Source organism: Drosophila pseudoobscura, chromosome 4 (assembly GCF_009870125.1).
Source record: "Drosophila pseudoobscura strain MV-25-SWS-2005 chromosome 4, UCI_Dpse_MV25, whole genome shotgun sequence".
Classification (NCBI taxonomy): domain Eukaryota; kingdom Metazoa; phylum Arthropoda; class Insecta; order Diptera; family Drosophilidae; genus Drosophila; species Drosophila pseudoobscura.
This window is the reverse complement of record NC_046681.1, coordinates 9,246,631-9,270,737: the sequence shown is the minus strand read 5'-3', so window position 1 is coordinate 9,270,737 and position 24,107 is coordinate 9,246,631. Positions and strand designations below refer to the sequence as shown.

Sequence of the window (24,107 nt, the reverse complement as noted above, 5' to 3'; positions counted from 1 at the left end):
GCTTATTTGTCATAGGATTTGGCAGCAGCAGCAGCAGCAGCGGAGAGACGACTGAGCATCAGCCAAAGCAACAAAACAAACAATAAAGTACACAGAGGAGCGTCTGGGGCCGAAGCCATGATACCATATCGGGTGCATACAACAAACCTTGCAAAAACTAGCGCAAAACTTATAGAAAATTGATTCCTTGATCGGATCATATAATTTTTTGTTTAAAAAACGAGCTGGAAAAGGTCTTGAAACTGAAGAGTTATTTCTATGTATGATAGGAGACCAATTCTCTCTGTGTTGCAAAGCCATAATACCCGCTGCTAGGGTATAACAAGCACATTGACAGCCGCTCAGAAAGAAGACACGCAAAAAAAAACAGTGCAGCGGGCAGGGGGGGGGGGGTGCAATGGGTGGTAAAAGGATATGCTGCCCTGGCCACAGCGGTTAGCACTGGCGATGACTTAACGGATTTTCAATCTCAGTCGCTGGCCACTGCAGAACCTGCCCCACCAGTCGGACGGCTTCGGCGAGTGCAGCTGAGCTTGATTTTGCGAGGTATCAAAGGGGATAAGAGAGTCTTTCGTTTGGATGGGAAAGAATTACTATTTACGGAGGTGTAGATACATGCATACATAGCTCTTTGTTCCGTAAAGGTAGGGACCTTGATATCTCTATGGCTTCAAAGACGAACAGCCTTGAAAGGATTTGCCAGCACGTCCTGCACAACAGAAAGGTCTTTGAAAAAGTGTTCATCATTTGTAGGCCACAAATCCAGCATCGCATAGGGGCATATCTAAACTTCTAGCAAATGGAAATAAATAAAATACAATATTTTTTATTAAATTTTACTTTATTTTTGTAGATATTTTCCTACTATATCCTCCCTCCTCTATTCTTTGCCCCGTTTTATTCTCTAGGATATCACAAGGTTCCAGCCCAAAAAAAAAGCTGGCCGAGAGCTCTCTTAGCCGCGCTACTCCCGTAACGGTTACAGTTACAGGCCACTTTGCAGCCGATATTTATATTTATTTTATTTTCCATTTCCCTTTGCCCAACAGCTGCCCCGCCATACTCTTATCCTCCTCCATTTTTGTTGTTGTGTTTTTTGTTCAATGGACAAGCGACTGTTTGTTTGTTTGTCTGCTCGTCTGTCGCTTTCTCTGTTTGCTGGCAACTTTTACTACAGATGGGGGCAGGGTCACCCAGAGAGAAAAAGAGGGAGAGAGAGGGAGAGACGGGTGTTACATCCGCAATGCATTTCCTTGCGGAGTTAAAATAAATTGCGAATAGTAAAAACCACCAATAAATTGTCATTTCCGTAAGAGGGATATTACATTTTTTAAATTTATGAGCTTGTGTGGACTTTTAACAGCAACAACAACAACAACAAAAAGAAACGAAAACCAAAAAAAAAAACCGAATGCTGAACAAAAATGTGACCAGTGTCCAGAGCTTTCTGTGGCTCGAAAGTTAAATCGAAACGGATGTTGGGGTAAAAAAAATATTGGTGCAATAATTTTGCATCGTTTTCCGACCAAACTTCAATCCCGAGGAAAAAGCGTCAATCCTCCCGAAAATTCTAATTAACTGATAAACAAAAAGTTTGTACCCACCCCCCCAAAAATGAAATATTATTCAGATGCTTTGACATTGTGAAAATTGCCAAAAATAGCTGCAGCAGACAGGTCGGGGTCAGACGTTGAAAAAAGTTACCGCCAGACAAAATGGCGTACGCGTTATACGGATACACACAAACACAGCCGAAAGTACCGAAAGCAAATGCAACCATAACAAATTATAATAAAGTTTATCGATTAATGTGTAAAACATGGCACAACCATCTCCCATTCCCCACCATTCTCCCCCCAATGGCCGATGGCCGATGGTCCATGGTCCTGTTTTATGTTTCAATATGCTACCTCGTCCAGCATTTCCCTTGCCCTGATTTAACACCTCCCTCAACTCACTTTTGGCCCGATCCGTTTTCATGGCAAATTTATGTTCGGCCAGCCATAATTTTTTTCCTGTTGGTTTCATACTTACAAAAGTTGTAAATGTTATTCGATTTTGGTGTTGGTTGATGTCATTTCTTTTGGTGAAAATGCGAGTGCTCGTACACCTTGTGGCTTCTTAAACCAGTCTCCAAGAGCTGTCCAAGGAGAATCATTCGTTCAGAGAAAAGGAAAAATATTTAAAATTTTTTTAACATCTACAAAAATTATGGAATTTTAAATTAAGTCAAGGGAAAATATAAATATTTCTAGAAAAATATAGATAAATATTAGGGAAATTAATTCTCGAATCAAAGAATATTAGACAGAAGATAGCATAGATGGTGTACAAAATATTTAAGATTTTATGTTGTTGTTGTTGGATATTTTCAATATTACTGAAGCATATGAATGCATGGAAATATTCTTATTAATATAAGAAAAAATTATTTTCGCTAAAAATAGAGCGAAAAGATTTGACTTGGGGAATTTTTACTTTAAATCTACGATCTACTAACTATAGACTATTTAATCTTTTTAGAGATTATTTGGAATACTTGCATTCATTAAACATTTACATAATTAATTAATTTGCATTAATTGCATTAATTTATTTTTTATTTATTTATTTAAATTTGTATTTAAATTTATTTTATTTATTTCTTTTATTGAAATTATTCATTAAAATGCCTTTTAAATATGTGGAATTAAAGATTGTTGGATTGATCTTAAAGTTAAAGATTGTACATGTTTTACTATAATCCTTATCAGAAGATTAACCAACCCTTGTGCCCCTGGATGATTAAGTTTATACAGTCCCTAGTCCTTTCACTTGACTGCATCGTTCTTATGTAGTATTTTGTGCGGTTTCTACAGCAATTTTCGTTTTGACGTCTCTTTTGCTCGCCACCCTTTCACACCCTCTCTCTCCCTCTATCGGTGGAATTTTTTGCCCTGGAATACTCGTAGATTATTATTTGTACATTTACCAATGCACTCGCCTGTTTGGGGGGTGCGTGTGGGTGCGGGTGTGGGTGCGGGTGTGGGTGCGGGTGTGGGTGTGGGTGTGTGCAGAGGTTATTTGCATGCACTGTACTTGTTGTTGCGGGTTGGCAATTTGCATGTGGTTATGCGCAAATTTCATTGTTAAGCGCCGAAGCCAGAGAGCTATGCCAAAGGTAACTGCAGCGACAGCGACTGCGACGGCGGCAGCTCAGTGCAGGTGTCCGTTTGGCAAACAAACAAACAAACAACAACCATGAGAACTGACAACAACAACAACAGCACGACCAAATACGAGAAGAGACCAGAGACAGAAGGTTAAGAGACCGATATTTAGAATACCCTTGGATCGTGTCTAATGCAATGATTCCAATGAACTAGGGGATATTTGTGTGGTATCAAGAGGTTGATAAAATATGGAAATATTTAACAATAATAATAAATATATTTAAATATCAACCCTTAACCTTTTTTTGGGGGGTTTATCTCAGAAAGTAGATATGTTCTTTAAGGAAAAATTGTTCCCAGTAAAACTAGAACTCTGCTAAGAACTTTCAGCTAAATAGAAATCTTTAAAATGCTCTAAAAAATAGATAATATTTTTTAACGTTCATGGGGTCCAAAATATATGACAAAACTCTCATCAAAATCGTGCAACCCCTTACCAATGGGGGTGTAAACAAATGGGGGGGGGGGGGGGGGTTAAAAATTCTGCATGCAGATTTGTATTTTGTGCCAAACACCGGCAACAAACAACCCAACGAAACCAACAAAAACTACAACAACGAGCGAAAGGATATGGAAAATAATGAAAAACTACCGGCTTTCATTTGCAATAAGCTGCGGCGATGGCTGCGGCTTCAGCCATTCTACATAGATATGTATATCTCCTGCCCCCCCCTCCCTCCGCCGCCACCTGATCGGATGATGGTTATGAAGTTTCTGGCGTAGTATCAGCTCTGGGCTACTCGCTGGCCCCCACACTCCACACTCCATTCTCCACTCTAAATATGAATATTCATTCTGTAATTTGTGCATTAGTCCTTGTAATTGTTGAACAGTGAGTGCTTCACAAGTGGAAATATACGAAAGATACATTTGATAAAAGAAAATCATAGAAACTAATCACATCTCGGGTCGAAAGTACATAAAACAATCAATAAACTATTCTATAAAAATTAGGACCTTTTAAAACAGAGTTTTTCGGGAACTTCCTTAATCCCTTGTGCCCTTTTACCGACTGTTCACTGTACTTCATGTTTCTGTTGTTATTATGGCTGCTGTGGTAATTAGGTGCGAATGTCTGTGTATCTGTTCGGGAGAGGGAGATACTCCGGCGGGGGGGGTTGGGGGTTCGGTGGGGCTTGCATGTAATTGGATGCGTCAGATTGCAAGCTAATTATAGGCATTGCAAATACAAGCAAACCGCTAAAGCCATTCAGTCCCTGTCCTAGTCCTACCCTGTCCGCTCCAGTTCTCATAGCTTGAAGGCTTTTTTGGGTTTTTTAGAGGTGCTTCTTTGTCTTTCTTTGGGTGTCTGAGTGTATGTGTGTATAAATATTTATATCCAAACTAATAGCCGGTTATAAATCTGGGGAGACATCCGCCTTAAGCCAACGAGCAAAAGCATAAAAGTTTTCACGATAAATTTCACAAACAAACACCTGAGATACATCATTAGATTAAACACAAAAGATACAAAGATACTATGAAGACAAACAGTTGGTTGGGGGACAGGGAGAGAGTCCACAAAGATGGCATTTGACAGAACGCGTGCCAGGCGACGGGGGACGAGCAGCTCAAGGACCGTGGAACCAGAACAGGGTATAGGAAAATAATATATTAATTGAGGAACTGGCAGAAAAAAAAAAAAAATTTTGTATAAAGAATTTTTAATTAAAAAAAATTAAAATATTTTTATAAGTCTAAAGATTGGCTTGCATTTGAGCTGGCTTAAGCAACAGCAGAAAATACCATCGATGGACCGCGATTTATCAAGAATTTACGTGCAGAAACCATTTGGCGGTCCGAAATGGTTCGACTTTTGAGTAAAATATTGGGCAAACTCAACCCAAAAATATTTTATATATTAGAGAGATATGTATAGAGAGATATTTGAGAGAAATCACTTGAGAAATATGTTGAGCATCCTATAAAAAATGCACCTTTGTGCTACATAAATGCTTGAAATTTTCTTTGAGACTTTAAAGGACCTCCAATTGAAGACAATCTACGCCACCTCTAAGATACCTTATCTCTTTTATTACCAGAGATACACTACCTCATTCTACCCTCAAATAGATATCTACCAACCACTGTGGCCACAGTAATGTACCCATCCCCCCCTGCCTGCCTTCCCAGCCATTCGTTCCATATTCGTTCCACCTTCCACCGGCACCTGGGAAGCTCATTAGTGAAAAATTACTTTTGCGGTGACTTATGTCATTTTGCATGAATTTGTATTTCTGCTTTTGCTTTTGCTTTCGCCTTTGTTTCTCTTTCGTTGGCTTTTGCTCCGCTCCGCTCCGCTGTTGTTGCTTTTTACGGTGGCTTTAGCTGCTTTGCATTTTGTGGCTTGCGGTTGGTCTTACCTAAGAAATCGCTGGCCATGAATCATCATCTGCATCATTTGGCAAAATACACAGACACACAAAAGGGGACAAAGGGACACAGGGAAAAGACAAAGACAAAGAGAAAGACACACAGATACAGCTACCGAGTGAGAGTAAGATGACAGTTGACAATGTTGATGGAAAAATCCTTTTTACCCGCTTTAAGTGAAGCCAATTTTCCCCTGCTGCCATTACGTGCTGCAATTGCGGACACGTCAAACCAAGTTTCCCGGGTTTCTGGCATGCAAATCATTAAACGGAATGTCAAGCACTCAAAGATTGCTCAACAATGCTGCTGCACACGCTCTCCAGCTGTACGTCCGCGCACTTTTGCACGTTGAGTAGCCCGCAAAATGCCCGTTTAATGAAGCCCGTTAAACACGCACAGACATGCTGGCTTCGTGCAGACACTGAATATATATACGAGTATGTGTGGCTGCTATGCCACGTTGAGATATTCACCGAAGAATTTCCTTCCATCTAAAATCGAATGAATATCCCATAGGATTTTGCCATCGGATCTATTCCCCTATATTCTCTGAGATAATAGCGACACAGGATTGTGCTTCGGCGAAAAAGCTTTCGTGTAGCAGCAGCTTCAGGCTCCTGTGCTTTCCCACTGCCTTTGCGGTTGGTAATTAAAAAATTGCTCATACGTCACGTGGGACGTTCGTTTTTTTATGTTTTCGTTTTTCATAAATGTTACGCATACGCCGCGGGTGGCTGAAGTCAGCACTCAAATGTCAACAGTAAACGTTCAAATTTAATGCAAAAAAACAAAGAAGGACGGAGCAGCATGATAAATTAAAAATTAAGAAATACAACAGCAGCAGCAGGCTGAAATATTGTGCTTTACTTTTATATTTCATCAGGTATTTAAGCAGGCTGGCTACTTACGCTTTAAGGCGGGATCCTGTTAATGAACCGGGACTTTGGGGTAGTCTTAAAATGGGATTAACATCTTTAAGGGGAAAATGGAAAAGCACACACAAAAAAAGCATATAAAATAGAATAGAAAAAAAAGAATATGCATTGAAAAATTTCGAGAAGAGCGATACGAAGATAGAATCCAAATAATTTATTTAGATTAGATTTTTATTTTTATTATTATTTTTTATTGGATAATTATTATTTTTGATTTTCATTAAATAATTATTATTATAATTATTATTTTTGATTTTTATTGTATAACTATTATTATAATTATTATTTTAGATTTTTATTGAATAATTATTATCATAATTATTTTTCTTGATTTTTATTTAATAACTATTATTATAATTATTATTTTTGATTTTTATTGAATAATTTCGATTTTTATTGGGTCTGCAGTCGAATAAATTATATGCAAACAGGAAGAAAAAAAACCTATGGAATTATGGTAAAATATAGGAGCGTATATCGTAAAAATGGAACATGAAGATACATAAAGATACATTTAAAGAAGCCAAACCTATATATTAAATGATATATCAAGTAAAATTGTATCCACTTACTCGTATAGTAAACCATAATTCCCAGCCCTAACCATCACCACCTGCCCCGTTGATGGCCACATAAACCGAATTAAATTGTTAAATATTTTTCCCTAAAGCCAATTTCTGCACATGACATATTCACATTTGTGAACGGGTTAAATAAATTAAATTGTTACAAGATAATCGTCCAAAATAATACAGAGAGAGAGAGAGCGAGAGAAAATAACGATGGGCGAAGCAGAGTGTTCCATCAATGAAGAAGAATTTCTGTGTGCAAATTAAATTAAAATGCCAGCGCTCCAAAATGTTGGGAAAAGAAATACATTTTCTTTCTATTTTTGCTGTTATTTGTGTGATATTTTTGCGGCTGTGTGCGTGTGAGTGTGTGTGTGTGTGGTTAGAGCTTTGGCCAGAATCACCAGTAGAAAGAGCAGTAGAAGTACACTTGGAAAAATTACACTGCAGACCCGAAATAAAATATATGTCGATGTAGGAATTTATTCTCTGAGTTTGAAGGTGGGAAAAAAATGTAGCTTTTTAATATGTTTAATTTGAACATATTCCACATTAAGATCAAGCTGTGTGATCCTTAAAAATATGTATTTGGACAATGAATGGTTGGGTTTTGAGAAGGAAAAAATATCTTATATGCCATAGATGCAAGATCATGGCTATAAATGGTGATGCTGATTTGTGAGACCTTCTATTCGTGAATTCTTCTAGCAGAAAAGATTGCGTACCTTTAGACATACACTGCCTGACTTTTAAAGATATATTGGTGTGTGTTTTCTCTGAGTGTAGCCTGTAACTGTGGCAGTAACAGCAATAGAAGCCTCAGCACGCTTCATATTGCTCACGCGTTTCGCTTCTGTTCAAGCCGCATGCAAAGGACGAAGAATGTTTCTTTCCCTTCACCACTTTTACTCCGTCTCTCTCTCCCTCGCTCCCTCTTTCCCTGTGTGTGTGTGTGTGTGTGGGGCATTTTCATCAGCGTTGCCACACCGCGTTGTCATTTATCAAAAAAGCTAAAAGAATATATTTGCATTCTGAAATATGGCATTTTTATGCATTGGTGTGTTGCATTTTGCAAAACTGCAACAACATCCTCCCTACCCTACCCCCGCCCCCCTCTATGCCCCCCCTGGTATGGCAAAAAATTTCATATGAAATACGTATTCATAAGGCGAGAAATATGTTTCCATGTGTATGCTTGCGGTGTGCGTTGTGTATACGCCACGTTGGTCGCAATTTATGCAGACATTCACTTACATATAACCACATAAACACACACACACACACAGCACACACACACACACACACCTTTGCATTTTTGCTTAATACCCGTCGAAAAGAAAGTTTTGTCGTAAGTGCATTGGCCAGTCCTCGTCAGACTGATGGATGGCATGACAGAGTGCCATTGAGGGAGAGAGATGGGCAATTACTGGGGAACTCTGACTGGAAACGGGTTTTAGTGGCCAGATGATGTACTCAATATCTGGTGGCACGGATCTACAGTGCATCCTCGTCTCGTTATGTGCCCTAAAAACAGGGAAACGAGAGAATTGAGAGCTCCTTTCCAAGCGGAGTCCTTGAAATCCTTGAGTAGGTAAATTTATAGTGTGATTAACCAATACAATATTTTTCCTGGAATTTTTGTGTTCTTCTATGGTCCCAAGACCCCAAAGGGATACCAATATAGCACAAATTAACGCTTTCGTAAAACAACTATTTCAATATTAGTGTAGATGAAGTTCTGGTACCCCCCCGTCCTGTGCCCCAGTGGTAGAGAAAGAGAGAGCACAAATGGCTGGCATAAAATACAATGCTTAATGCTTTAATAAAATGCCTCCAGGGGGAAGGCTCTTACGGACACACATGGATGTTATTCAATTGCCTCGAGGAGAGCGGAGACTGGGCCCCACACCAACAAATTAAGCATTGACTACAGTGTCCCTGCAAGGGCTGGCAAAAGTGGGAAGACTCAGGGCTTGCCCCTGGCTCAAGGAATGTGCACTGAAAACAAAGGGAACAAATAAAGTAAAAGGTAAAACTTTACATATTACTCGTAGTTTATTCTAAAAAATTGTGCAAGTGGTCAACAAATAATGCCTGTTATTTCCCAGTGTACAACAGCACTTTAAGCACTGTTCCAGCTTAACACCCGTCGTCTTTTCCGGGCCCCGCCTGGCCCTCAGCCCTCAGCCACCTGCCAATGTTGCACTGTGCTTTGGCAACAGTTTCTGTAGCTGTACCCAGCAGCTGAAAGGTTGTTTGGATGAAGAGTTTTTTGATCAATACGTGTAAGCAAAGCAGTATGCTATACAATTTCTATAGATTTTACAGTTGACTTTTTAAATGGTTTTGAAACCATTGAAAAAGGTTTTAAGCCAGGAAGGTTTTTACTTAATTTCTAAGATTTATTTTTTAATACCAAGAATGTTTAGGTAAAGTGTCACCCGACAATAGTCAATAGTTTTAATGCTTATTCCAGCGGAAATCAAGCCGATAAAAATACTAGTATAATGGGTAATGGGTACCACGTAGATGCTGTCATTCACTTACCTTTGAACGATTGAAACTGATAGGAACCGAAGTATTAAAGTATAACCATGTTAGTAGACACATCTGTGAATAAAATGAATGATAAATATTCAAATTTTGAATCAGTTTTTAGGTGCTTAAGCTTTCAGCACAGCACAGCCACTCGTAAGGGGTACTCGCACGTTGGAACACCCGACTGCGATACACGGGCTTCTATGTTGTGTTACTCCCCTTTTAGTATTTTATGCCTGTTCGTTTTGCTCTCTACTTTATTCCTCTCATCTGCTTTGTGCTCTCCGCCTGCTTTTTTTTTGCGATGTTTACTAATTAACCGAAACATCATGGGCTTCTTGTAGTTACGCCTTACTTTGCCACTTCCCTTTGTTCCACACACACACTCGCCCGCACATGTCTTTGTGTATTAGTGCGTGAGGCGCCCTATGTGTGTGCCTGGCATTGATGAAAGACCCAGACCCAGGCCCAGGCCCAGAACTCTGACTTCGACTCCGACTCTGGCTTTGTGTGTATTATTTTGCAATTAAGACTCTGGGCCTCAAAGCAACGCCCAAACACTTTTGCTTCTACGCAAAAAGGAAATCCCCAAAATGTGTATTGGCTTTAACGCTTTTTGCGTGGCAGATGCATTTGGCGTCAGCATTTTTCACCCATTTTTCCCGGCCACATTGCGCATACGCCCTGCCCGCCGTGTGTGTGTGTGTCCGCTGTTAATGAGCTGATAATGAATTTATTAAATTTACTACTCGTTTGCATTTTACAGTCCCCGCCCAGGGCCAGTTCATCCCATAGATAAATTAACTCTTCGCATATACCAGTGGTTTTTTTTGTTTACTATTATTTTTGTAATGAGCCAGCGAAATTATTTATTTATTATTTATGCAGAGACGAGCCATGTAAATTGATCACAATGTTGTTGCACATCAGGCCACTCCGCTGTGCCGCTCCTCCTCCTCCTTTTTTATGGTTAATTTATGCACTTTGTTTAATAACTTTAATGGCGGCCACCAAGGGGGCTGGGGACGAGTGGCTGGGCTGTAATAAATCAGCATTTACATGAACGAACTAGCCGTCACAGTCGCTGCAAGAGAAACAGAAAACAAATTTAAAATTATATAAAAGAAAAAACAAAAACCGAAGCCTTAAATGCCCTTAGATTTAGCAGATATCAATCGATTATTAATTATTCAGAAGAATTAAATGAAGAGAATCTAGGACTATCGATGCCTTTAGGGACTTGGGGTATCGTATCTATTGTAGATCTCCTCTATCAAAAGGCACTCATAGGAACATCTAAGGCTAGGCCTTTATCTATTTGAAAACTAATTAGGCAGATCATTTGGCATAAATTTTAGCCCTAATACTAACAAATATACCATAGACAATGATTATTATTGCATTCTATTCAAGTTTTTATATTCGGATTGGGCTACATTTTTTTTAGCAAGTTGCTCGTAAATTAATTTGCGGTTCGATGTACATAAATAAAATGAAAACAAAGCGTTAAATAAAACACAAATTAGGTAAATTATGTGGATTTATATTGGCCCTCTGACCATCTGACCCTCTGGCCCCCATTGATTGCCCTCTATTAGGCCACAATACAGTACATACATAAGCATTTAGGGCTAATTAAATTTAAATGCAATTAACTCGAGTGCTTGATTTGATATCCACTAAAACGTTGGACATTTTTTAGAGTTAAATAAATAGAAATAGAAACATGTATCATTTAGCCGAACGTTTTGTTAGGCCAAACACAGAACATTGTAATTATCTGTGTGATGTGCATAGAAATGCGTTTCCTGGTAATTGAGATGTCGATTTAATTAGTTCATTGAACTCTCGGGAACATTTTGTGGTCAAATTTGTTGGTAATAGATTTAATAGAACTATTAGTGGAACGGGAAATCCATAGTTTGATGTGTTTGATACGGTTTTTTTTTATGAAAAAAGGCCCTAATGATGGATTACACTAGACGATTATTAGATACAATGGCTTTGTACTTTATAGAGGTATTAATGGTTTATTTTAAGGGTATTAAAATGCCTTTAATTCTCCCTAGATTATATTTTATATTCCCCAAGACTAGACTCAAATAAAATTATATTTTACAGCCCCGATGGATGGTTTTTACATAGAATCTTGGTTGTTTAGGAGTCGGGAAAAATTAAAATAAACAGAAATTAGAAGGCCCCCTGTCCTTGGCCCAAATAAAGTGCCTTTTGAATATACTAGTACCAGTACTCGGAAAATTGTCTTTAATTTATGTTTTGCTGGCTGAAAATTCTATTGTAGTTTGCGTCATTGATTTGCGATTAGTTGTGGCACCAGCCCCAGCTCCACCAGCTCCATTGTTTCGCAGCGAGTGCAGACAATGGGGAAATCCTCTTATTCGAGGTACATATCAGCATTTTCTGCAGCATAATAAGCCGGGGAAATGTTCCCTTTGCTTTCCGTTTCATTCCCATGCCATTTCCTACCACGTTTATTATTTATTTATTTAAAAATTGCTGCCTACCCCCTCCCCTCCTCCCCGCCCCGACTGTTGCTACGTTCGTTCTGGCCCTCTCTCTCCCGTTCAGTGGCTCTCTTTCTGTGGATTTCTCTTTCTGTGTTGGCCAACCTTTTTAGCCACTTTCGTTTTAATGTAATCAAATGAACGTGCTTCGCATTATACTGTTGCCAATAAATTTCATGAGGCAAATAGATGAGGATTGGATCTGGGCCACCCCCCCGGCTGTTGGCTACTACTTTCGGGACTCGCCGCCTCCCAGCGGGGCCCTGCCCCCCCCTCCCCCCACTCCAGTCACCCGTCCCCCGACACTCACGACTCCCTCTAACAATAGCAATGAGCTAACGCCACCTCGGTGGCTTCGATTCGGCGGTTCTTGTTCTGGTTGTTGCCAAGGCAGCGCCTTTTTCTTTTGGGCAACGTGTAAAATTGAAAAATTCACTCCATAGGGAAAAAACAAGCGACAAAGAAGCCGAATATTGAGACACTCTGCCAGAGGGATATTAAATTGGGTTTGGAACGATGTGTAGAGTCATATTTAATATAAGTTTGTGAAGCCTAGGATGTTGATTTAGGACAAAGATTTCATAGGATTATGTTGCTATTTGGTAGGAGTATTTAATCAAGGGCCAAAATGTTTTATGAGGCACCAAAATGCTGTCTCTCTTCACCTATCACTTCGTTTCTTCGTCAAAGCCTTCTGCAGCTGAGTCGGTCCCAACAAACCAACAACAATACACGCACTCTTTGGCAAAGGGCAGGTTTTATTGATAAAATTTAAATATAACTTTGCAGAAATGTTTATTCTTTCAACTTTATAGAAATAGGGAACTGCTCCATTTACAAAATTCCAGTCATAAAAGTAATGACCACTGCAAAGGGAATAAAAACCGCAGAGTCCTTGAGGAAAATAGGGACTGGTGGTGGTGGGGGGGCTGGCCTCTCATATAATTGAAAGGGACAACACGTCGAGTCGAGGCTATTAGGTTCAGGGCTGCCTGGCTGCTCCCGCTGTTGCTCTGCTATCATTGCTCTTGAGACTCCCGCGAGCAGCAGCAGCAGCTAATGGATTTCAGTTCGCCCAGCCACCCAATCCGCACAGCCACATAGATACACAGATATATAGATGTATGTATGTATGTATATTTTGTAATATTTATGTATTTATTTTCACTTACAGTCCAAAGTACTTGAAAAGCAGAGTAAACAATGCAGAACAACATTTCACTTCACATATCCCGAAAAGCGGTTCAACGGCTTCCCCCAACCCCGCTGCAGCGGGGGCCGTCCCCTCTCTCTCACCTATTCAAAAACTGAAGATGGAAGTGGCACTGGAAGTGGCACTGGAACTGGACAGGGCACGGGCGTGGAGTATGCAAAATAGCTGTGAGTAAAATATTTCTATTATTTATTTACTCACACTCTCTATTTGCATTCGTCTGTCCCAGCACATAAGGCAGCGGGTGGGAGGGGAGGGGTGGGCACGGGCACAATGGAGCGTGCGGAATGTGTTTAGAGAGAGTTTTCCTTTTTCATCTTTTGCTTTTTTTGTGTTTTTCAGTGATTTTTGTTGTTGCTGTTCAGTGTTGTATATTTTTCATATTTTACACTTGGAGTCCACAAGAGTCCAGAGACAGGATCAAGCTGTGTCCCTTTTGCGACCCACTCAATGCGCTGTAACCAGTTTGATGAAGCATATAGAACTTTAGAGGTCTCGAATAGCTTAGATATAGCACAAAAAAAAGAAAATCATTCTGCTTTCATTTGTAGCTTTAAATAAATCCTAAGAAAATCCTTGCAAAATCTAAATTTGAAACGCAACAAAGTGTGTCACAGAAACTCAAATGCCACACACAAAAGAGGAAGCCAACGAGGAGGCAACATTGTAGCGCAGCCTCCCATTTTTGTGTTTAGAACTCTCAATTGAATCTTGATGCACGTGCCCTGGCACAGAGCCCAAATATAATTCTGAAGCGGACATTGCGATGGCATCGCCAACCAAGGCATCCCCAGTCCCAAAGGGTGTGCTGGGGCACTCCACTCCACACCACACCCTCTCCATGCTACGCATCTCAATTTATTGGGCGGAACCAGAGACCGCTATGGGGTGTGGGGCGGGGGAGTGGCAGTAGCCCAATGGGTTTTTCTTGTTCTTGTATCATTCATAATAATTTTTATTATGGGTCATCGGCCATTTGTTTGACGCTATCCACACGCCCTCACCCCTCGCCCTCACCCCCGCCCTCGCCCTCACATTCCGTAGATGCAAAGTGAGAGCAGAGCCTAGGGGTTTGGGCCCATTTCGTTCAGTCCATCTATTAGACCAAATGTATCCTGCTCTGGCTCCAGCTCCGGTCCCCAATCTTGATCCTTTTTCCAGCCTGTCCGTTTCTGGCCCTCCCTGCTCCTCGATACTCGTCCTTATTATTATATTCTTTATTTTGCATATTTTCGTATTATTTGTTTTATTTATGGTTCCATGACTCTGATAAATGGCCGCAACTTCATCCTTCGCTCTGCCCACCTATCAACGTGTTGATGTGATTTCTTTTTCCCCCCAAATACCCATTGAAGTTAGCCAAGTGTATTGGACACTGGGGAAAGTTACGGAAAGAATTGTGAATGGAATTTGCAAAGCTATTGCCCGCCATTTCCTCTGGCAATTATTCTGTGTGTTCACTTTCTTTTATTGTTGTCTAAATTGTACAATTTCGGCCTTCTTCCTGTAGTTTTTCTGTTCGTTTTCTCTTAGATAATTCTCTATCTACCAAGTATCTACTAGTCGTCCCTGTTGCAGCGCGCATTCTCTTCACATTTTATATATTTTTTCCAACAAATAATTTAAATTTCTTATGCAGGCACTCGTTCAGTGGGACACGCCATGGGCTGGGGGATGAGAGATATGTGGGTATGCAGCAAATTGATAGATGTCCTGTCCGTTCGAGGACCCAAAAAGTGGCAGCTGCTCGTTGTCTACACAAGAATTATGATGCCTAATAACAGGTCTAAGTGGTTCCGCCCGGCACTTCGTGGGTGTTTCATCAAAAATCATATTCGGACAGCTGCTAACCAAAAAATGCAATTGATTCAACAGTCTGCGAAGAGGAATGGGAATGGTAATGGGTAAAGGGACTGGACTGCTTGGGTAGTACGTATACGGAATGATAAATCTATGGAAGGTTGGAGCTTTCGAATATGGAATGATGATTTATCATGTTCGAGTTTTTGACTATTCACATTTTTTGCGTAGATTAGTTTTGGTAAAACACAATTAAATTGAGCTTGATGCTACATCAGCCTGTGGCTCTATTTGATGCTGATTGTTCTGTGTGCATGGGATGTCATGGAACGGGATGCGTTGAGATCTGACCCTGGCCCCATCCCTCAATCCTTGCCGTGGCGGTGCTCGCTCCCCCTTCCATGCCTCATCACGCTCGGCTACGTTTTCATTTTGGTTCAGTGTGCAGCGAAAAAGTTTTCCCTATGACAAAGTTTGTACGAGTATCTGTGGCTCGTGCTCCACGTCCTCGTCGTACATAGCATAGCCGGCAATCCCCAGCCCAATCCCTCGCTCGTTGGGAGTGTTTTATTTAATTTCCAGCACGCGGCCATTCGCAATTGCAATTCAAATTCGCATTGCAGAGGAATGTTCTCTGGGTTGACTCCCTTGCTGCCCAGCAAAGCCATTTGGCGGATCTGGAATTGAATAACTGTCTTTAAAATACTCCCAGCTTTTGCCTAACCATAGACTACACTTCATCGATTGATTGAGTTGAGGCCAGGAAGTCGCAGAATTAGAGGCTTGCAAATTACATATACTTATGCGAGTGTGTAGTTTAATGTATCTGATAGATTTATTATCTAAAACTAAGCCCATGGAGAAGTCAATTTGGAGCCGCAAAACATGCCGTTCATCGTAAGGGTGCCACTGCAACGGCGAGCGTGGAGCAAATGCAGGACGCAGAGTAGTGCATGGAATCGTGGCCCAGCAAGAGCAGTAATCAGTCCGAGCTGATGAGCTCAAAGCCGCGGGAAAACGACGTTTTCCCGTTCATCCCGGTTCATCCGTTCGGACTGGTCAGTAGCCTTGCTAGGCGCTGCTTCCTTGGACCCTGCATCCTGCACCTCCTCCTCGATCGACATCGCAGCGCCACACTTATGATGAACGCTGTTTTGGGGATCCGTTGTAACCCATCCAGCGCCCGATGGATGATGGATAAGTTCAGCTGCGAAGTCATCCTTTAGCAAAGCATGCTGGTGGCTAGTAAGGACGATTCCACACCTCTTGAAGAAGGAGAGATGTGCGCGTGAAATGCCAGAACAACCTCCAGCACCTGCATGGCTCGCATAGGTGTATCGTAAGTCCTATCTATAACATGGCTGCAAAGATGGGATATTGCCTGGGTTTTGAACTCTTTCACTGCTCACACAAAACCTCTTTCAGCATCACTCACATGTTCAGCACAGCGCATGTGGAACTCCAGATCCTTCGTCTCCTTTATTTGAAGATTGTAAATCAGAGTACGACCTGGAGAGTAGAAAGCAATGTTCAGAGCAATTGCCGGTGGATAGGAAAAATATTACTTACCGTCAGCGTCACTTCCTCGCCTTCTCCGCCGTGTAGCACGAGGCCCATGAGTTGGGGGGGAGATGGAGAGGAGTGTGGGACGCTGTAGATCGCCGTCCTCTCCTCGCTCGCAGGCGGCGCACAAGGTCGGCCCTCGGCCATGCCTGCTGCCACCGCCGGCATGGCCAAGTGCGACCAGTTGATGAAGGATCACGGGCACGAAATCAGTCCGTAGAATCACCAGCTTCTGTAGATTCGCGAGTGGAAGAAAGACACAAATTAAAAAAATACCAACAATATCAACAATTGACGTGCATAAGCTATTTGGCTATAAACTACTATAAACTATCCGTGCAGCAAAAAAAATGTCAAAATTGGCCAACTTGTTTCTGCTAAATTCGGCCGAGTACGATATACGAGTGACAGCCTCGAAGAGGTTGGCATTCGAAACCTTTCATCTAGGGGCACTTGAATCGCGATTTTTGGAGCACAGGCCCGTACCGAATTCCTTGCAGATGTCCCCCAAAAGCCACAGAACAATCCTTCACTTGCCTGTCACTGGATGCAGGGGCTGGGGCTTTCCGACCTCCCGACTTCCTGCTTGGGCGTTTGCTCTTTGTTCTGATCGGAATAAAGTTATTTTCGTTTTTATGCTATTAATTTTGCATTTCACTTTTCAACTTTTTTCTTTTCACATTTCACATTTTAAATTTCAAATTTTGTTTTGTTTTAGATCTAATCCCGACGACTGAATCGATTCGAATGACTGAAATATTTATTTCCCGTTGGCTAATGCTTTTACTTTTACTGAGAACAAGTTTGACGTAAAACACTGTGCTGTGTGATCGATTCTAGGAATCTTGCAGTCGAGTCTGTTGGTAAGTGATTCATTTTCATCACGTGTGCAGATTTTTATTGCTCAAATGCCAGGTACTCGAAACGGCTAGGGATACGTGGGCATGGACTGTGTGGGTGTCCATCGATTGTCCTTTTTACTGTTTACTCTAGGGTGCTTCTCACCGCCGAAGCTTGGATTCCTTGTGGTCCCCCCCGAGGCACTGGAAGCCTCTTTGTAGTCGGTAAATTCATATTCCATTGTGGCGGCGGCAGTTGCTTGGTGTCTCAACATTTGGCTCTGAAGCTGGTGCCTTTGCCATTCAAAGCTGAGCTTCCATAGATTCAAGCGCAAAAGGTTCTAGAGAGCACTCTCTCTGAGCCGCGCTCCCACCCGCACGGCTCGCCGTACTCCTGAGAGATGGGCTTTCATGGCTGCAAGCTTCATCCGATCTATGCGGCGCAGAGCAGACTGCAGAGCCAAATATTGAGACACCAATACCAGACACCAGCTACAGAGGCAAGTCTTGTAGCGGATATTGAGACACCCACTGAAAAGTGGCTTCCAGTCCGAATGCATTGAAGAGCAGTCCTTGGCTCCTTACCTGAACAAGTGCTGATTCCTCCCTGGTTACTGGTGTTGTGTATTCTTCTGTGCTTCTAATTTCGAGAGGTTAGGGCCGACTTCCGTTCCGACAGAACACCAAAATTTCCATCCGACTACTTTATAGCTGCCATCGGAACGATATGTCAAAAACAAACTGCTTGGACTATAAAATAAGACAATCATCCGAATATTCTAGCATTTATCTTCAAAGAACTCTGGCAGAAGGTATTTTTGTGAACTCGTTGAAAAAGTGAAGAGAGGTGCAACTTAAGCGCACAAATATCGCCATATCGATACCAAAAATAATATCAACAACAAATATATATCGACATAGCACGCTTATTATCCATTTGGTCACTCTACGAACAATTTGGTAATTTTTTTGCATTGTAATTTGCTAAAAAAAAAAACAAAGCTAACAACTGAAAATGCCGAAAATATCGAAGAAATGTAGTATCTTTGTGGCAGAGCCCATGGGCGAAAAGTCTGTCACAGCGTTGTCTGGAATTGGACCGACGCTGGGCGAACGCTTGGCCGAAGCTGGATTCGACAAGGTGCGTTGTGTTCGCCATGTGCGGCAGTATACAAATATTTCCAAGGTATCAGCAAACAAATAACTATTATGTAAATACCCCCAGGCATACCACGTGCTCGGCCAATTCTTGATCTTGAAGAAAGACGAGGTGCTGTTCATTCACTGGATGAGGGTATTGTCCGGCGCCAGCTCTAAGCAAGCTTCCGACTGCTATGATTGCCTCAACGATTGGTGCGAGGAGTTCTTGTAAGGGACTTCTTAGACTTTGGATGGAGTCGGCTGAGACTGGAAAGAAAACGAAATCTCATTAACGAATAAGAACTAGTCATAGTCCATAAATAGCAATGAACAAATACATGTACCTACAAAAGGGCCGTGAGTGGCTTGCGGCAGCCTGAAAGAAAAACCATTCAGTTCTCAAGAGTACAAATCGAGAAGATTCCAAAATATATTTAATATATGTATATCATTTAATTTAATTGTTCATTCGGAATAAAGAATTTCTATTCTGTACATATGTATCACTCCATGGCTAATTTCCACCCATGTCATCTCGTGGAAGTTGTTGAAGTCAAGGTCAAGGTCTTGGCAGCTGCATCTCTTTCTTTCCCCCGAATTGGACCATGAAACAGAGAAGCGCTCTATCTCCGTCTCTTTCTTTCAACTGGCCATGAAAGTCTTGCAAAAAATAACCTTAAAACCAGCTCTAAACGTTTCACAGCATCCAGCTTTAGAAAGCTCTACAATTACCCTAGCCACCAGCTCTAATAGTTGCATAGCTGCCAGCTCGAGTAGTTTCATAGCAGCCAGCACAAATAGTAGCTTTAATTTAATATCCGAAGCATTTTCTGCTACTGTTGCGAATCTAATACATATATTTATGCAAAATAATGTGTGTGTTCTATTAACCCCTTGTCTAACATTTCACGACGCCAATTTGCATTTGTCTAGTTTGACGACAAGCACCAATTAAACTCGACTGAGCCTCCGGCAAGATTCAGCAAGAAAGTTGTCAGCACTTTGAAGTGCCCCAGCCTTGATCTATGTTACACGGTACTCGTGGAGCGCAAGGGTACCTTGCCTGTCTGCCTGCCTGGATTCAAATTTGGTGTAAAACCCGTTTTAATATACAGAATACTTTTTTTGGAATACTGATAAACAAAGACTATTGTTATTATTATCCTTGCCTTCTTTAAGATAAGCTGGTATGATTTCAATATCAGTGGGGGGTATCTGAAGGTCGTAATACTGCTCGACTGCTCTTAGTGTTCTTGTCTACTTAGTTTCTCTGTCAGCTTCCAGCTCTGTGTGCAGTTCCAATGTTCCATGAATGTCCGCAGTCAACCCACAAGTCCCTCGCTCTTTCTAAAACTCCCTTTAAAAACCCTCTATCCATCTATATGTGTGGGTTGGTGTTGGTTATTATGCCTCGCGTCTGTTTGCTCTTGTTGCTCTTTAATTTATGCCATCCAGGATCCAGAATCCAGAATCCAGGAGCAGCACAAACAGTTACTGCGGATGGTCTCTGCTCTTTTCATTCCTCCCTCTCTCTCTCTCTCTCTCAACCCCTCTCCTGCATCTGTTTGGTGAAGCAAAACCTATTTTCTTTGCAGTTGATTGCATTTTATAGCATTGCAACCTGTCAGGCTAACAGCTTCAAATTCTCAACTCCTTTTCCATGGCAAAATGCACGAGCTACTCTTCTACATCCCCTCAACACTCGCGTCCTACAGCTCCCTCTGTCCCTATGAATTTTTCAGGACATTTCGCGTGCCGCGTTCGTTTTAGGCGAAAGAGAGGGGAAGAGAGAGCTCTGTGCCAGCAAAAGAATAAAAACAATAGTCAAGTGCCTCGATATTGCGATACCTGGTACTCTGTAGATCTCTGCAGATATGACAAAAGTATGAAAAGCCTGAAACCAGGTGTTCAGGGCTTTCAGTTCATGGACCAAAGCGCATTGTTTGCTTGATTCCAATATACCCCCCCTATGCTCTATGAGTAGCGGGGTATAATAAAAATTTATTTAGTAGAAAGCCTTCAGTTTCGGTGCTTTGACTCGCTCCGTGCCTTTTGTGTATTTGTTTACCTGCTCTTTGGTTGGCTTCCAATTTATTGACGCAAATCATCCGACAATAAGCATGGAAATGTTCTGCCTTTGGCCATATTTCGGACGCCTTCCCCCGTTTAAGGCCCCGCGGCCATTTTCTCTGACACCAATTTCTATTTGTTTGCACTTCCTCTACGCTCTCTTCCCTCTTCCCTCCTCCCTCCCCCACGCCCACACCGCCACCCACTGACTCTGTTTGTGTGCCAAGTGCCGTTATGCGATTCAAGTTGCGTTTAATAGTTAATGCAAAGCTTTTAAGCACCCAACAAAAGTTCAGCAGCAACAGCAATTGCAACTGCAACAAGAATGACGACAACAGCAGCGGGACTAAACGTCGCAAATAAAATAAAGAAAAGGAAAAGAAAATAAAAAGAAAACTCTGGGAAAGCGCGGGTGAAAGAAATGCAAAAGTTAGAGTGAGGATACTCACTCGCATCTGATACCCTGTACCGCAACGAAGGTCTGTTCAGTGCTAGAGCAACAGCAGGTTTCCGCCTGCTAACATGATGAGGAAATGCTGTTAACGATGGCCGCAACGGTTCGCTGTTAACGCTCGGTGTAACGGATCACTGTTAACGCTCGGTGTAACGGGTCGCTGTTAACACTCGGTGTAACGGATCACTGTTAACGCTCGGTGTAACGAATCACTGTTAATGCTCAGTGTAATCGCTCGCTGGTGCGACTCTTGTGTACCGCTGGAAGAGTGGTCTCTTCCCGACTCTCCACACGGCTCTCATAGCGTTTATCTTGTAAGTTACAAGAAAAACAGCCGACTTTTCATTCTTCGTCTACTAATCGTTGGATGTAGAAATCATCTGCTATAGATACGGCAAATGATAAGACAAAGATACATCCTTAAACCTATATTTAAGCTTCTAAAACTCATTGTTGATTCTCTTTTAAGCCTTCGCTCATTCAGTTTCTTACTCCTTTTGTTATTTATTGTCACCTCTTGACAGTACACTACCTTACTCCCAGCCTAAAATACCCTTTCTACCACCTTCTCACCGCTCAACATTTTCTAACTGTTGAATTAAATTTTTAGTATTTTTCTAGAGAATGAGAATGGGATATACTTTGCCCTGCAACACGGCGAAACAAGTGCCGCATGTAATTACATTAGCTTTTATTTCTATTATGCGCTCATAACATATTTTTTATTAATGCAGTATTCCATTAAAGGAATTAATGGCATAAAAAAGAACGAACGACTGCAGAGAGGAGCAGACGAGGTGGAGCGGAGACGAACCGGTCGGGCGGGTAATTAAAAATGATCGGAGAGTTGAGCCAACGTAATGATGTGCTTAGTGCAGGTCGAGAGCTGCACGGTGCACGGTGCTCGGTGCACGGTGCTCGGTGCCCGGTGCTCGGTCCTCGGTACCCGGTACTCAATGTCCAGGCTCCGAGTGTCCAGTACGCAGTACGTAACACTTTTTGCCCGTTGGCTGGAAGCGATGACCCAACAAGTTGTTGAGTGCTCAAGGACCTGTGCCAATATCTAGGTCAACGAGTTGGAACACACTCCAAGAGTGCGTATGAGGAAAGAGACACGGACATAGAGCGAGTAGCAAAGATAGGCACACACATACATATATATATATATTTACATATATGGTAAGTAATTATGTGAAAGTACGGATTTTGTTGAGGGTAAACATGTTTGGTATTTCTAGGCATGGGAATTTAAGGTATTTTCATTAGAATTGCATAATTTATGGCTCATAATGTTCTGTTTTGTTTTGCCAAAGCTTAATTATAATTTCCACCAACGATTCACCAAAAATTCTTGTGATTATCCAGAACATATGTTGGTCAGAATTAATTATTTCTGGGTACAATAACACAGCATACAATATACAAGTATAAACATTTCGTGGTATGCTGTCTGGCCATCATTCTCCTCTAAAAATCAAATACGTAAACCGCTTTATCCATTGAAAGGGTGAAATCTCTTCAATCTCAAAATGCAACCAAAATAACAATTGATTTATCATAGAAATTTTATTTTCATATATTTTTTATAACACACACACACAATATTAAAATGAAAAAAAAAGAGGTGATCCCTTCAAGTCGCAAACAAAAACCAGCGCGTGAAATGCCCAAAAGAATATTTTAGCATTTCAAATCCCCAACTGCAACGGACCAACTAAAATTACATTCAAAAAATGCAATTTCTTTTTATATGCCCTTCCCTGCATTGATGGCCAAAGATTTTTGATGAACTTGCCAAAGTTTTTTTTTTTTTAAAGTACAAACAGCAAAAGGGAATCGCTCTGAGTGTCGTCCGTTAGCCGGCTAATATTTTATTCATTTCATTTTGAAAGAAAGCAAAGAATGTGTGTGTGAAAATATGATTGAATAGAATTGAATGGAATTGTTCAGTTTTTAGTTATTGTATGCGATCGGCCAAGTGCGAAAATGATTTTCGCTTGACTTTCGAGTTTTATTGCAATTTTCGTTATGAAACCCCAGAGTCAGAAAGAAAGAGATATAAAAACTTTCACACTTTTTCTTTTGCTTGAATTTTTGGAGAGACAATAATGAAAGTAAAACAGGCGAAATAGGAAATGACTATGTAGTAACGTAACAAGTTATATATTTTACGAATATATTTACCATGGAATAATTGCACTTTGGTAAGAATATATATGAATTTTGAAATTTATCCTACCTGAAAATTGTTGAAAACATAAATAGTACGTGGAAAAGAAGTGAAAAAATGGAAAAAAATTCTATAAGGGTCAAAATACACATACATACACACTTGATCATAATAATAGGTACACCTTGAAGCTTTTCATTAATTATGAGTTTTATCGTACTTTAAGTGTTGAAAACAAAATTTTGTTTGGTATGTTTTATTTGTCAATGTATTGCAGTTCCGTGGCAAAAAAATGAAACAGGGAAACCGCCGAATAACAGAGCTTTAAGCGAAATTGCGAATTGACATCACATTATGTCTGATCAAAATAATAGGTACATTGTCAGTAAATTTTGAATATCAAGTGAATAATTTGGAAACTCTTGACTTTTTGGCAATTAAACATCCATTTCATTTAACAACAGTCTAAATATAAACAAATAATTCTTTTTTTCTTACAAGAATAGGCCGAAAGTCTTATTGTACTTATTGTATCGTATATGTAAATACTAGTTGACCCGGCAAACCAAACGATGTCATTTAGAAGCAGGAATCGAATGTGCGGATGGACTTCAGGAACAGGTTGAAGTCTGGATCCGTGCCGACAAGAAAGCCAACCAATGGTTCTGGTGGTTCCTGATGAGTCACACCAGCGCCTGAAACTCAT

At 41.0% G+C, this 24,107-nt stretch overlaps 1 protein-coding gene across 2 annotated transcripts; it reads left to right on the top strand.

Annotated features, from left to right (window-relative positions):
- The first annotated feature begins 17,468 nt into the window (after positions 1–17,468).
- LOC6902453 (barrier-to-autointegration factor-like) lies at positions 17,469–19,089 on the top strand. 2 transcript variants are annotated; one of them, XM_033380291.1, is made up of 3 exons: positions 17,469–17,591; positions 18,279–18,708; positions 18,793–19,089. In XM_033380291.1, the coding sequence occupies exons 2-3, from the start codon at positions 18,583–18,585 to the stop codon at positions 18,937–18,939; spliced, it is 273 nt and encodes a 90-aa protein (XP_033236182.1). In that variant the 5' UTR covers positions 17,469–17,591; positions 18,279–18,582; the 3' UTR covers positions 18,940–19,089. The 2 variants fall into 2 exon arrangements, with proteins under 2 accessions (XP_033236182.1, XP_002132998.1); XM_002132962.3 differs by lacking the exon at positions 17,469–17,591 and having other exon boundaries at positions 17,977–18,708.
- Positions 19,090–24,107: the final 5,018 nt, after the last annotated feature.

Bases quoted from the DNA above. Each gene is read 5' to 3' on its own strand.
- LOC6902453 (XM_033380291.1), top strand. From the start codon at position 18,583: ATGCCGAAAATATCGAAGAAATGTAGTATCTTTGTGGCAGAGCCCATG. The intron at 18,709-18,792 runs GTGCGTTGTGTT...AAATACCCCCAG, and splicing joins CCGAAGCTGGATTCGACAAG to GCATACCACGTGCTCGGCCA.